This window comes from Leptodactylus fuscus, chromosome 8 (genome assembly GCF_031893055.1).
Source record: "Leptodactylus fuscus isolate aLepFus1 chromosome 8, aLepFus1.hap2, whole genome shotgun sequence".
In the NCBI taxonomy this organism is placed as follows: Eukaryota; Metazoa; Chordata; class Amphibia; order Anura; family Leptodactylidae; genus Leptodactylus; species Leptodactylus fuscus.
Window position 1 is genome coordinate 73035358 of NC_134272.1, and position 12350 is coordinate 73047707.

The 12350-nt window shown below is 44.6% G+C and overlaps 1 protein-coding gene across 1 annotated transcript in view; it reads right to left on the reverse strand.

Moving 5' to 3' along the window:
• Window positions 1-9045: 9045 nt before the first annotated feature.
• CERS6 (ceramide synthase 6) overlaps window positions 9046-12350 on the reverse strand; it is a 146756-nt gene continuing 143451 nt past the window's right edge. Inside the window, exon 11 of the mRNA XM_075284229.1 lies at window positions 9046-9490. Coding sequence (XP_075140330.1) covers window positions 9332-9490 — 159 coding nt within the window. The 3' untranslated portion in view covers window positions 9046-9331. The remainder of the gene's footprint in view (window positions 9491-12350) is intronic.

Below are 12350 nucleotides of genomic sequence, written 5' to 3' on the forward strand. Positions count from 1 at the left end.
AGGAAATCCCCGCCCAGCGCTGAGGGTCAAATAGCCTCGTCTAAGGCTCCGCCCCCTCCTCCGCTCACCGCAGCGTCAGCCGCCGTGAGGGTGGGGGGGAGACGGAGCTGCGCGAAATCGCGCTTAGTCAGAAGCTAACAATAACAGTGTCTATGTTCTGAAGATGGGAATGGAGCTGCGAGGTGCCGAGGAGGAGAACAAGTGATCTGCTCTATGTGTCCGAGGTCTGGATTTATTTTGGGAGAATCAGTACTTTCCAATTCTGTATATAAGTGATATAAATTGGCTCATAAGTCTGCACTAAGGCCCGGTTCACATCTGCTTTTGGGATTCCGTCCAGGGAGTTCACTTGGGGACCCCACGAACAGAAACCTATACGCATAGAAAAGAGGTTACCTAGGAAAACACGAGGACCCCATAGACTATAATGGGATCCGTGTGGTTGCCGCTCAGTTTCCGCATCCAACATGCAGAGAGAAAAGTCCTGAAATCAGATGTGAACCGGGACTAACAGCTTCAGTTTCTTCTAGATTACATAAGAACTATAAAGAATGAAAACACAGAACACACCAGAGATTTGGTCTAAAAATATATTTTAGGCAGAGGCTTTCAGCGGCTTGTAGTGGTTGTGGCATAGAGGCGGCTAGAGGTAGTGGCAGCAGGCAGGGCTTGGTAACAATTTTGGCGGCTTCTCATGGATGTGGCATAAAGATGGCTGGTGGTGGAGGCGGCAGGAAGTGCACGGAACAATCGGCAGAGGCTTTTGGCGGCTTGTTGTAGCTGTGGCATAGAGTTGGCTAGTAGCGGTGGCAGCAGGCAGTGATTGATAACTGGCGACGGCTTTTGGCGGCTTCTCATGGCTTTGGCATAAAGATGGCTGGTCATGGCTTTGGCATAAAGATGGCTGGTAGGCAGTTGGCTGGCAGTGGTGGCAGCAGGCAGTGATTGATAACTTGTGGAGGCTTTTGGTGGCTTCTCATGGCTTTGGCATAAAGATGACTGGTGGTGGTAATGGCAGGAAGTGCATGTTTCAATTGGCAGAGGCTTTCACTGGCTTGTTGTGGCTGTGGCATAAGGATCACTGGTGATAGTGACAGTAGGAAGTACATGGTGGAAATTGTCAGAAGCTTGTGGCAGCAGGCAAGGACTTTAAGGACGGCTATAGACGTTGAGGCAGTAAGTGTTGGCTGGCAGAAAATGAACATGGCAGCTGAAGGTAGTTGGGGGACACTAGTGGTGATTGGCCATATCTCCCCTGATGTTACTGGGGATGTCACCACCTAGAAGAAAAAAAAACTTTAGTGTAAAAAATTTAGTGAAAATCTTATCCATTGCAGATATATATTTATGATTCTTTATAACATTCCTGATGACTGTGATGTATTGTACACTATGGAGCTTTGGTTATCATTATCTTATGTGTTTCCGGTCATCACCGCTGGTTCTTATAGTGCTGCCCCTCATACTGATATACACACTGTGCGTTTTTTTAGTTTTTCTTGTACTGTAATGTTAATACGTCCCTGTAAGTAATGACCCAGCAGGGCTTGTATAGAGGGGTCCTCCCCACACAGAAGTGAAGACATAAGTGCTAGGTCTCACCTCCTCCCTAATGGTGTCATTTCAGTCTCTTCTTCGGGGGCAGCTCACTGCTGGTAATGGCTGCTCTCCCGGAGACTTTATCCTCCACTGTTTGCCTGTACAAATTGTAAAGTTATAGGAATATCAGACAAGAAATAGGATTTCAGGGTCATGTTATAGTGTGATGTTGGTGCAATCTCTAAGACTATCTCACCTGTCGCCTTGTCCAGTCTCCTTTTTTATTTTTCGTTTTCTTGGCTGTCCAAGCATCTCAGCAATCTCTGACCTGTTTAGATGAGAAAGCCAAAGGTGAGAAGTCGGCCCCCTGTAGCGGCCCCATAGTTACAGCACAGGGAGCAGGTATTGGACTATACAATGACTTACTCCGTGTACAAGTGGGTTTCAACCTCTGTATCAGGTTCTCCTATTTCTGGGAGCTTGGCTGCTCTCTCCAGGTAATATTTTAATGTCCTTCTCCTTCTTTTTGGCCTGTATTCGGCAACAGGAGTAGCTAATAATGGAGACAATAAAGAATATTAGGGAATTCACCTTATTAGGAAGTAATAGGGGTCAGCACTTTCATCCTCTTCCCTTATATATAGATATATCTACTATTCTATGACTAGCGGTAACATTGTATGTCTGACAATCCATCAGCCGGCAGGATTAGAGATATTGTTACTCTCCATTTGTTTTACACTCACGAGGTTTTTCTTCCTCCCAGGAGAAGTTGAGTGAACCATTAGTAATAAACTTCTGGTATATTTTCCCTTTATTTTTTCTTTTTGATCTACGCTCCTTCATGGTTGCGTCGAAGTCTTCACTATACGTCGTGAATATGAAGTGATGTGGTTTTCACTATGTACATACGTCAGTCACTGCTGGAACGTTCCATTGCCGTAGCAATAGAACCTTTTGGGTTGTTGCATCTCGATGACAGTTTGTAATGTCATCGGTCACTGGACAGAACTACTTGCCTGTGGGCGGAGTCATCTTTTATTTATAGTGCACCTGCCATTAAAATATGTATAAAATGTTATCTTGCACTATATTCTGACAATTGACTGGCTTGTCCTAGAACCAGAACAATAGACTGAATACCAAATATAATGATGGATACAGAAGGATATCCATATTCTGCCTTCATCCTTCGTTATTAGACACTGTAATGTACAGATAAGACACGCTTGCTCATAAAAAGTAAAGAAACAAGATGAAATTGGTGTAAATTTGTCAAAAAACTATAATTTGTGATTATTTAACCCCACTTGTGATTTAAACAGTTGCGGTTGTGTTTGTGCCGTCCTTGTATTTGTGGTGTAAATGATGGCCCTGTGTAGATGCAACAGCCTTGAAGTATTTGGCCAGTCTTGACTGCATCTGTCATTATATTCGTTTTTCAGTCTGTTATTTTTATCCTGTGACAGATCAGAGCAATGGACTGAAATGAAGCTGATGAGAACCTAGCCTTGTTTGAGATTTTACATAGGATTGCATTGACAGGATCAACTTATTGGGTTATCATGGTGCACAAATGAAAGAGTAAAATGATAACTTCAGCTCTGATACATCACTAGCCATATCCATAGGCCTAGTCTGTGGACAGATGCCAAAAGAATAGTTTGGTAGTCTGTTCTCATTCTTCATATAATAAAATGTAAAGTAAAAACATGAACATCCAAGTTAATTTACAGAGTCCAAACCTCACACTCAGAATCCAAGGAAACACTGGCCAGATGTATATACAAGTTCAAAATGGTGCCATCATGTTTTGTCCACAGCATGGCACCCCTCTAAATTTTGGTTCCCAGCAGTACTTTTCTCTTATTCCGTGTCCCCATCATGGCTCCTTCTCAATTTTGGGCCCCAGCATGGCTAACTCTTTCTTTCTTTGGTCTCCATCCTGGCTGTCTCTTTCATTTCAGGTTCCCTAGTATGGCTCCCCATTTTATCCATGATCCCCAGCATGGCCCAACCTCTCAATCCTAGTACCCAGAATCACTTCCACTCTCAAGCCCAGTCTCCAGCTTGTATCCTCCTCTCCTTCCTAGTCTCCCACATAACTTCCCTGTTTTACTGGTCCCCAGCATGACCCCACCTCTAAATCCCAGTCTCCATCATGGCTGTCTCTCTCATTTCCGGCTCCCCAGTATGGCTTCCCATCTCTTTCCCAGTCCCCAGTATGATTTTCCTGTCATTCCTGGTACCCCTCTCATTCCTAGGTCTCTTCTCACTGCACCCTCCCTTTTTCTGGCAGCCTCTCTCCTATGGTGCCGAATATTAAATACTGGGCTCTCCCTGTTCTTGCTGTTCCAACACCATGGTTCAGTGTTGGCAGTGTTTCTGTCCCTGATATTCCTTGCAAGTCTCCTTCTCTCTCTGGTCTGGAGATGTAGCACATGAAGGACCTGCATCCAGACCATTCTCATGTAAGTCATCCAAAGTGTGGTCTTTTCAAAATGGCTTCCTGTGAAAAAAAAAAAAATCTCAAAAAATTGGTCTCTGATTGGAACCAGCCAGGGGTGGTCAGCTTGTAGGGGTAGCTTTTAGTAAGAAGTAAAATGGGGAGGAAAATCTGTCGCTGAAAAAGTTGGTCCTGTAAAAGGGGTGGTCCTCAGGGGAGGTACAATAGTGTGCAAATAATGTAATAAAACACAAAAAAAATTGCAGAATGTTTACGTTCCTTGAAGGAGAACACAATTTTTATTTGTCACTCCTATACATGTTCTTTAGGGGACTTGACCAGATAATGTCATTGTTAAACCCCCTGAGTTTTACATTATTGGTACAATATAATACAATATCTTATTGCTATAGTAAAGAATGGATGACATCATACACTGTAAATACCCATGTGTAGATTACTGGAACAAATAGGACGCATTTCTCGTACCCTTGCAAGCTGCATGTGCACTAAAATTATATTCCTATCCGTATGATTCATACACATACATTGCTTCCAGATCAAATACTGCCGCTGATATATGGTTGAATATGACCTAACCAAACACTGAAGCAGATTTCTGAGAGTATTATGCACCCGCCATGTACACACGGTCAAGGAAGACATACTGGGCCTTGTGTATGAAAAAGGAGCCTGAGATAAAGTGAATTTTGCCCATTTCAACCAATCAGAGCTCAGCTTATGTTTTCTGAACTGCCCTGGAAGAATAAATCGTGGAATCTGATTGTCTGCTATGGACAACAGGGCCCCAATGTCTTTGATCTATTAATTAAATCCAGCCATTAATACAAATGACATAATTTTGTCAGAACGGTCACATCACTTTCAGGAATATTACAATGCAATTGCTGCCAGTATCATACTTGTCCATGGTGCTGAATTTTCCAGAGATTTCCAAAATTTTCAGAACAATGTCATTAAAGTCACCTTTCCGTGACCTGAAAATGGAAAGAGTTTATGCCATCCCCTCCCACAAGTGGGTGATCCTGGTGGGTTTGGGGTGGTCCCAGAGACAAGGCTTATGTGCAATGATAACTATGCAATATTAAATGGGAGTCCACATGGCGGAGATCACAAAGATTTTCTACTTCAATTCACTTCAATTCATTGGGGCTTTGGGGAAAATCCACTTAAAGATCGAGCAGGAGGCTTATTTTTTCTACTATTTGATATCTGCCACCCATTGAAATAAATGGTAGGGGAAATTTTTTTGGAGGTTTCTGTCATGAAAATTCTGCTGTGTGAATTGAGCCTTAAGTTAGTGGGTGGTCCTACAATCTTCTTGTATCAGCCAACCACAGGATAGGTGCTAAATAGGGAGAATCAATTTGGTTAAAATTGAACTCAATCCAAATTTTCCAAAAGTGGAGTACGCCACCTATATAATACTAATATACTCTTGAGCAGAGGTTCCCAAACTGTTTTTTTTCTCATAGACCACTTTTAAAATCTTACTGGTTTCGGCGGACCCCCTGCTGATACATTTCTACAATACTCATAAAACTCGTCAAAAAATGTGAAGGATAGAAATTTGCATCGCGGCTGAGACCCCTGAGGGTCCACCTGGGCCACTTTGGGAATCACTGCTCTGGAGTCTCCTCAGACACCAAGTATAATAAGTGGAGGCCCAGGGAAGGTGAGTAAAAATAACAAACAGTTACAATTTTCTTGACTCTTTTCTCCGATGGTCCCTGGTGTCTACTTAAGGCCTCTTCCGTCCTCTGACTAACATCACACGCCTGTGATTTGGCCTCATGATTGGACACCATGATACTATAACCTAACAACATTATGTCAGGATGCCACATAGGACCACTGAGGCCCAATCACAGGGCTCAGCGGTGACCCCTGGGCGCGTGATGTCAGTCAGAGGCCTGAAAAGAATGCCAAAGACCACCAGATGCCACAAGGATGCCCTGAGGAGTAGAGACAACACCAGTACAATTGTTTGATATCTTTACTCCAATCCCCTGGGCCTCCACTTATATGTGAGAAGACCCCAGAGTATAATAATAGCCCTTCTGAAATGAAACGACTCTCGTGAGGTTCGCCCAGTTCTAGTACTAAATGTTCGATCACTGGGGACCCACCAGTATACATAAGGCATGAGATATTTTCGTAAAGCAGGCGCCATTTGTTTCATTGTTATTCCTATACTCCATCATGCATTGGTATACAGGCCCCTAGATGTCTTCCATCTTCTGGTGTACATGATTTGTGCAAACTGATTTAAGATAGCAACAACCTACCACAAAATGTCAAGATCTATCACACTGATACTGAAAATCAAAGCAATGGTCATGTAAAGTATATGACTCCAGAGTAACACGACTGCAGAGCGTCATCACCATCATACACAGTAAAAGAAAAAAAGGAAACACAAGCTAGAGAACATTTCACACAGAGGCATAACATGTAGTTCTGGGGCCACAGTGCAAAATGTCTACCAGGCCCCCCCAACTATAATGTATTGTTTATCGTACTGGTCTCCTCATATTGGGACAAGACACCTTCTGGGCCTCATAAGGCTCCTGGGCCCAGATGCAACCCCACCTTGACTTACATTTAGATCATACCTCTTAATATGTTTTATTAAGGTATTCTGACCCCCCAGTAACTTCCCTAGGTTAACCCTCCCCATTCCCTACCAGACCCCTAATAACCTCCCGCAGTGTCACGGTGCACCATCTTTTTATACCAAAGTAAATGTCCATTATACTCGATTGGCACAGTGTAATGGCTTGACAAAATACTGGAAACTTTAGGAGCCAGATACAACACTGTAGGAATCTCCATAACCTTTAGTGGTTATGCAATACGAAAATTGAAGAAGGTGCAAAGTTTTTGACTTGCTGAGGAGCAAAATTCAAGTCAGTTTTGCTGGAGTCTGCAATTTTAGATAAATCCAGGGGCCCCCAAGTGGTGTAAGCGGCGTGGAAAAAAAATATTCTAGCAAATCCCATCCCCACTTTGCAGTAAAAAAAAACGCACTGTGGACATGTGGCAATTTCCAAAAATGTTGCAGTTTTGGAAATTGCAGCATGTCAATTATACCTAAGGAAATGGCAGCAGCTTCCTTACGCTGGGTTCACACCAACGTTCGGCACTCTGTTCAGGTTTGCATGCAGAAGACGGAAACCTGTCATGCCGAGTCCGGCCGTTAGCACCGGTGAGCGTTTTATGTGCTCCGCGGCGAAACCGTTTTTTTTTTAAACCGAACACAGAGTACTGCATGTCCGACTCTGTGTCTGGTTTAAAAAAAAACTGTTTCGCCGCGGAGAGCATAAAACCCTCACCGGCGTTCACGGCCGGACACTTTTCAAGCCCATTCAAATGAATGGGCTTGAAACATGCCGGCAGGTTTCCGTCTCCTGCCCCTGTTTTGTGCAGGAAACCGAAACCCGCAGAACGGAGTCCCGGGCGCAGATGTGGACGAGCCCTTATAGGTATAATACAAGCAAAAAGTCAGCAGAGGAAACCTGAGCACTGTGGGAAGAACCGCAATGTATTGTTGCCAGGTTTTTTTCCGCAGCGCTTTTTTGCTGCAGGACATCCCATGGGGCCTTAGGCTGAGGCCCCACATTGTGGAAATGCAGCTTTTTTTGTTGCAGATTTTGTTGCGGTTTTTTGAGCCAAAGCCAAGAATGTCTACAAGAGGAATAGGAAATATATAGGATAGTTCTTATACTTCTACCTTCTGCTCAACCCACTCCTCACTTTGGCTCCCAAAAAAATGCAGCAAAATATGCAACAAAAAACGCTGCGTTTCCACAACGTGGGGCTTTAGCCTTAGGCTGCATTCACACAGAGTAACGCCAGGCGTCATTTGTGTGTAATTTGTGTGTCTTTTACGGCCGTCATAAAACGTTTACATAGAGTTCTATAGGAAAAGACGGCCGTAATTTACAGCCGTCATTTACGGCCGTCATTGTAATGACGGCCGTAAATGACGGCTGTAAATTACGGCCGTCTTTTCCTATAGAACTCTATGTAAACGTTTTATGACGGCCGTAAAAGACACACAAATTACACACAAATGACCTGGCGTTACTCTGTGTGAATGCAGCCTTAAAGAGGTTTTCCAGGCAAATGATATTAACCTATTCTTAGGAACCACTGAAGCTCAACCCCTATACAAGTGAATGAGAACTGAGCGGTAGTAGATCATCGTGACCACTACATGGAGAACAGAGGTATCTGCTTCCAGCTTTGTGCTCCCTATAGCAATCTATAAGAACAGATGATTGTCCGGGCCCGTAGGGTTGGACCCCTGCTGATCCGATATTGATGCTGTATGGTAAGGATAGGTCATCAACATCATTTGCCTGGAAAACCCCTTTAAGTCCTTTAAGTTTTGAGATATTACTCCACTTTCTACCTCACCCCCACCCCAATTGGCATGAAGCTATGACAATTTTTTAAACTTTTTGAAAGAATTGGCAATTAACCAATTTGGCGCACATTAGCTTGACAAGCTATCCTTGTCTACTTTCCCAGCTAGTTTTCAAAAGTGGAGTGAACAATGTAAAAATTTTAGGTGCAAATAAGTACAAAAAGTTGTAAAAACTTATCTTAAGATTTTATGTGGCCAGGATTCTACCATACAGGCCTTGATACATTCTCCCCATTAACTACCTGGATCCTGGGACTTTCTTGTCTCAGATTGTAGTCCTAGCTGAAGTGATGAGAGTTGTCCAAGGAGGACGGCTGCTCTAGTATGATTATTCTGGTTTAGAAGACCCATTATTAAATATCCAAGTAGGTAATTCTGAGCCCCGCATTGGGCACCTACATGAATTAGGCAGAGCAGAGAGCTGCTACAAACAATATCACTGTGAAGTAACCAGCATAGTTGAGCAGTCTACAGACAGCCCATTGAGTACCATGTAACACTTCTCTTCACCACTGGGGGTGCTGTAGGGAAACTGAACACTTAGGTTTATGCCCAGATTGCAGCGATCACTGGGGTGCAGCACTATCTACGAACAGCTTATTTTTTGTAGGACCCTTCCAACAAAATAAATTGCAAACAACAGACAATCCCATCAAATATAAAGAATAAATAACATTCAGGCCGATGAAAATATTGATTCATTTGCAGAAATTGTCGAACGCAAAGCCTGGCCACACAAGTTGGTCCTTCCTCACGTCATGACAAGTAATGGTAGTGCACAGATTGGATGCTCTGATATTCCTATGTTGGTTTCTGATGCAGAGATACATGGAGAAACTTCATTCACAAGTTACTAGATGTGTCCAGTAGCAAACAGTTTATTGTTCATTGTTTTAGTGTTCATCTGACGCTGCGGCACCGGTGAGGTAGCCATTTATTCCATTAGAGCTGTTGACCCCATTGGTACTGGGGTGATGGGATTTTTGTGGGCGTGGTACTGAATCTTCTTCATCTGAGCTGGATTCAATATCACTTCTGTCATCCTTTGACACCTACAAATGTTTTAAAGAAAATCGTGAGATTTTTTAAAAAAAAGTTGCATTTGATAAATCTTGATATAACATTGTCAGTAAGTGAACGCAACGATATGGATAAGTAATGATGATAAGTAATATAAGTAATATAAGTAATGATGATATATTCTTAGGATAGGTCATCAGTATCAGATTGGGTTGGGTCTGACAGCTGGATTCTCCCCCTATGATCAGCTGTTTTGGCTTCTGGAATCTGTATACAAGGTGCATGGCTGGGCGCAGATAAGCTCCTATTCAAGTGATTAGGAATAGAGATGAGCGAGTACTAGGAGTTTCGAATAGCACGCACCCATAGGAATGAATGGACGCAGCCGGTACGCAGGGGGTTAAGCGGCCGGCCGCCGGCAAAGTCTGCCACTTCCATTCATTCCTATGGGTGCGTGCTATTCGAAACGGCCGTTTCGAATAGTACTCGCTCACCTCTATTTAGGAACAGAATTGCAGTCCGTCTTGGAAGACCTAAGTGGATTCTACAGAGATTTCTGATTGGCATTTGCATTAAAATATTATTCAGCACATTTAATGCTCATGACTAGAGATGAGCGAACACTAAAATGTTCGAGGTTCGAAATTCGATTCGAACAGCCGCTCAATGTTCGTGTGTTCGAACGGGTTTCGAACCCCATTATAGTCTATGGGGAACAGATACTCGTTAAGGGGGAAACCCAAATCCGTGTCTGGAGGGTCACCAAGTCCACTATGACACCCCAGGAAATGATGCCAACACCTCTGGAATGACACTGGGACAGCAGGGGAAGCATGTCTGGGGGCATCTAACACACCAAAGACCCTCTATTACCCCAACATCACAGCCTAACAACTACACACTTTACACACTCAATACCACCTCTCTGACAGTACGAAAACACCTTGAAACATGTGTATTTGGCACTTGCAGTGAGGAGAGCTTGTCACCAGCAGTGAATTTGGCCCTTGTAGTAAGTTGAGGTTGGCACCAACATTTGTTTTGAAAATCAGGGTGGATTGAGCCTCTAACCAGCAGAGTTTGGGCAAATTCATGGTGGAGGGAGCCTCTAAACACCCCAGTTTGGGCAAATTCATGGTGGAGGGAGCCTCTAAAAACCCCAGTTTGGACCAATTCATGGTGGAGGGAGCCTCTAACCAGCCCAGTTTGGGCAAATTCATGGTGGAGGGAGCCTCTAAAAAACCCAGTTTGGACCAATTCATGGTGGAGGGAGCCTCTAACCAGCCCAGTTTGGGCAAATTCATGGTGGAGGGAGCCTCTAACCAGCCCAGTTTGGACCAATTAATGGTGGAGGGAGCCTCTAACCAGCCCAGTTTGGACCAATTAATGGTGGAGGGAGCCTCTAACCAGCCCAGTTTGAACCAATTCATGGTGGAGGGAGCCTCTAAACAGCCCAGTTTGGGCAAATTCATGGTGGAGGGAGCCTCTAAAAAACCCAGTTTGGACCAATTCATGGTGGAGGGAGCCTCTAACCAGCCCAGTTTGGACCAATTAATGGTGGAGGGAGCCTCTAACCAGCCCAGTTTGGACCAATTCATGGTGGAGGGAGCCTCTAAACAGCCAAGTTTTGGGAAATTCATGGTGGAGGGAGCCTCTAACCAGCCCAGTTTGGACCAATTCATGGTGGAGGGAGCCTCTAAACAGCCAAGTTTTGGGAAATTCATGGTGGAGGGAGCCTCTAACCAGCCCAGTTTGGACCAATTCATGGTGGAGGGAGCCTCTAAAAAACCCAGTTTGGACCAATTCATGGTGGAGGGAGCCTCTAAACAGCCCAGTTTGGGCAAATTCATGGTGGAGGGAGCCTCTAACCAGCCCAGTTTGGACCAATTAATGGTGGAGGGAGCCTCTAAACAGCCCAGTTTGGGCAAATTCATGGTGGAGGGAGCCTCTAACCAGCCCAGTTTGGACCAATTCATGGTGGAGGGAGCCTCTAACCAGCCCAGTTTGGGCAAATTCATGGTGGAGGGAGCCTCTAAAAAACCCAGTTTGGACCAATTCATGGTGGAGGGAGCCTCTAACCAGCCCAGTTTGGGCAAATTCATGGTGGAGGGAGCCTCTAACCAGCCCAGTTTGGACCAATTAATGGTGGAGGGAGCCTCTAACCAGCCCAGTTTGGACCAATTCATGGTGGAGGGAGCCTCTAACCAGCCCAGTTTGGACCAATTAATGGTGGAGGGAGCCTCTAAACAGCCAAGTTTTGGGAAATTCATGGTGGAGGGAGCCTCTAACCAGCCCAGTTTGGACCAATTCATGGTGGAGGGAGCCTCTAAACAGCCCAGTTTGGGCAAATTCATGGTGGAGGGAGCCTCTAAAAAACCCAGTTTGGACCAATTCATGGTGGAGGGAGCCTCTAAATTAGCCCAGTTTGGACCAATTAATTGTGGAGGGAGCCTCTAACCAGCCCAGTTTGGACCAATTAATGGTGGAGGGAGCCTCTAAACAGCCCAGTTTGGGCAAATTCATGGTGGAGGGAGCCTCTAACCAGCCCAGTTTGGACCAATTAATGGTGGAGGGAGCCTCTAACCAGCCCAGTTTGGACCAATTAATGGTGGAGGGAGCCTCTAACCACCCCAGTTTGGACCAATTCATGGTGGAGGGAGCCTCTAACCAGCCCAGTTTGGACCAATTCATGGTGGAGGGAGCCTCTAAAAAACCCAGTTTGGACCAATTCATGGTGGAGGGAGCCTCTAAACAGCCCAGTTTGGGCAAATTCATGGTGGAGGGAGCCTCTAAAAAACCCAGTTTGGACCAATTCATGGTGGAGGGAGCCTCTAACCAGCCCAGTTTGGACCAATTAATGGTGGAGGGAGCCTCTAAACAGCCAAGTTTGGA